We start from the raw sequence: 2,905 nt of genomic DNA on the forward strand, positions 1-2,905 counted from the left end.
CCCCAAAAAAAAAAAAAAAAAAAAAAAAAAAAAAATTAGAAACAAAGAAAGAAAGATAAAAAAGATTTCAACTAAGCTTCTTCAGAGGGTCTCCATAAACAGTTCACAGAAGATGAGCACTGACCCAGGATTCTTGAAACACACATGCTCTGGCACAACACAGACAGCACATGGAAGACTTTCAAACAGAAATCTCTGTAGCAAGCTATAAGTAAATAGACCATTAATCCAAATTATTGTAATATAGTAGTAAGTTTTCAATATGGTAGTTAAAATGTAGATATAAAAATTTTCTCACATATACCAGAAAGAATTATAAGATAGCAATAAAAGCTAAATGCATAGGAATAAATTTAATCATCTCAAAACAATAGAACTTCATCAAGAAAGAAAGACACAAATAAGTAGAAAGAAATAACATGTTTCTTTTAGTTAATTTTGCTGTGTATGTTGTAAGGAAAGCAAAAGGAGACAGAGGCAAGGTGCAGAGGCAAAGCAAAAGCTGCTCGCCTGAGCTGCCAGCTTTATTTATATCAATAGGTTACATTAGGTCACTGGCATCAGTAGCATATTATTGTTCATTGTGGCATTAGGCAGGTTACAGAGTTAGCAACATTATGCTGCTTCTCTCTCAGTTACATACTGCAGTTGTAATGTGAAATGTTAGGAGCTTTGTGTAGCTCTCAAGAAAGCCCGTTGTTTAAAGTTTCTGTTATGTGGAAAGGTTCAGGCTCAGCAGAGCTTGGTGTGACATTGTGGTTGTCCAACAACAGAATTCCTTTATTCCCACAAGCTGAGCACCTGAGATCAAGGTCAAAGCTAATAAGACTCTAGCACAGATCCTCCTCATGCAGGGCATTATCATAGCAGCTAGGCATTGCACATGTATTAGTTATCTTAGTAGTTCCTAGGAAAAACTGCAGAATATTCCAAGTGTGGAAAACGGGGCACCTGTTTCCCCCCAGGAGTTTCCTCACCAGATGAATGCTGCCTTGTACATTTCCACAGCCAGAATCCTTACAGTGTATTCAAGATTTACAACAGGATATTATAGGATACATATAGGTGGTAAAGTGGTTATATAGTGAAGCAAATTAACATATCTATCATTTTATATAACTTTTTGTACATTTGACAGTAGCTAAAAAATCTATTCAACAATTTTATTATCTATTGTCTTAGATTTTACATATCCAAACTTGATGATTTTACCTTTCTACTGCATTGGAAGCTTTGACTAAATATTAGCAACACTTATCATGGTACAGAAAAAGCAATTTCATATATTATATTTTACATATTTTCTAATGTTTAACGTGTATTTTTTTATAATAAGAAAAATAACAAGTATAATTTTCTAAAGCACCAGTAGCCCATATCTGACAAGGATTGTGATACTGGTTAGTAAGTGATATTTATAGGAGAGAAGTCAAAATAGCAAATGTTATCTTTAAAAACTAGATTGCAAAACAAAACATCATTTGTTCCCTGGAAGAATCCATTATGTGCAGGTTTAGGATTGCTGAAGTTGTGAGGGCGCCTGGGTGTGAGGAGCCCAGAGTGGGCATGAAGTTCTGTGCCACACCTTGCCCTCTTTATCTCACATCACTTCATCTAGCTGTTCATTTTCACTATGTTTTTGTATATCAAACCATCATGTTATGTACTTTAAATATGTAAAATAAAAATAGAAAAAAATAATCTGTTAAGAACTATCAGCTAACAAAATGTTCTGACCCTCTCTGGGTCATCTTGAACCCACTGTATGTATTATATACTTTGAATGCCTATATGCTAGTTTTCACTTGCAAAATAACAATATAGAAAATGCAATACTGGAAGGTCTTTGCAAAAAACGAAGCAGGTAGGGCTCAGCCCAGTGGTAGGTTTGAGTACAGGCTGGAGGTGTTTGGGAAGCATCGTGCATCAGCTGCACAGAATTAGACAGCTGAGTCTCCAGGTTGGGTGGCTCTGATGTTTAGGGAGAAGGGTTTGGCTCTCTTATCCAACACAACAATGAATCTTTGGATTTGATTTATCTCCTTATTTGAACGAATGTCTATAATCATCTGGGGACCTTTTCCATCTTCTTGCTTATACCAAGGGAAGTAAGATGAACCACTCTCTGAATAAGTACAGTTGATAACAGCACTGTCTCCCTCCTGGACACTCAGAGTAGAAGGGTGCTGCTCCACCTTCTCTCCTTGGCTGACACCTGAAAAAGACAAAGAGAAAGGAGAGAGTTGTCAGGTCATTGCTCTCTAGAATTTTCTTTTACTACAGGATATGAAGGAGCTCTGAATAAAGCCAGTCTTCTCCCTAGACATCAAAAGAACACCCAGTAGTATCTCTATTATACCCCAGTCCTCAACTCACAGGTCAGATGCAGCCACAAGAATATGAATAAAGCATAAATCAATGTCTCCATTGTTTCTCCCTTTGGACAATAGACTTGATACCTCTAGCCAGAAGAGCTATTTCTTGTCTGGTTGTCACTTTCTTTCTCTAACAATTATAGCAGCTTCTCATATTGTCTACCCAACCAATAAGGACAAGGCTCTGCTTCTACTATAAACCTCTTTATTCAGAATCCACTACAATTAACCCTCCACTTATTCAGCACCAGCTGGGGTAGACTGCCACCTTGTGGTCACATCCTTAACTACTAAACCCTCAGGTTAGATGGTGTTCTCTTCCCCCTCTGGGTGATTCAGACACATAAAAGCAGCCATAGTTTTATTCTCTTTTATTGCTGAGTAATATTTAATTGTGTATATATACCACATTTTCTTTATCCATTCAACTACTGAAGGGCATCTAGGTTGGTTCCACTGTTTAGCTATTGTGAATTGTGCTGCAATAAACATTGATGTGGCTGTGTACTTGTAGTATGCTGTTTTTAAAT

General features: G+C 36.9%; 1 gene segment (V, D, J or C); it reads right to left on the reverse strand.

Annotated features, from left to right (window-relative positions):
• Window positions 1-485: 485 nt before the first annotated feature.
• On the reverse strand, window positions 486-2,528 carry LOC125615301. The segment is given in 2 exon segments: window positions 486-2,215; window positions 2,377-2,528. Coding segments are annotated over 2 exon segments (327 nt in total).
• Between the last annotated feature and the right edge of the window lie 377 nt (window positions 2,529-2,905).

The sequence above is a fragment of the Marmota marmota genome, unplaced genomic scaffold (genome assembly GCF_001458135.2).
Source record: "Marmota marmota marmota unplaced genomic scaffold, marMar, whole genome shotgun sequence".
In the NCBI taxonomy this organism is placed as follows: Eukaryota; Metazoa; Chordata; class Mammalia; order Rodentia; family Sciuridae; genus Marmota; species Marmota marmota.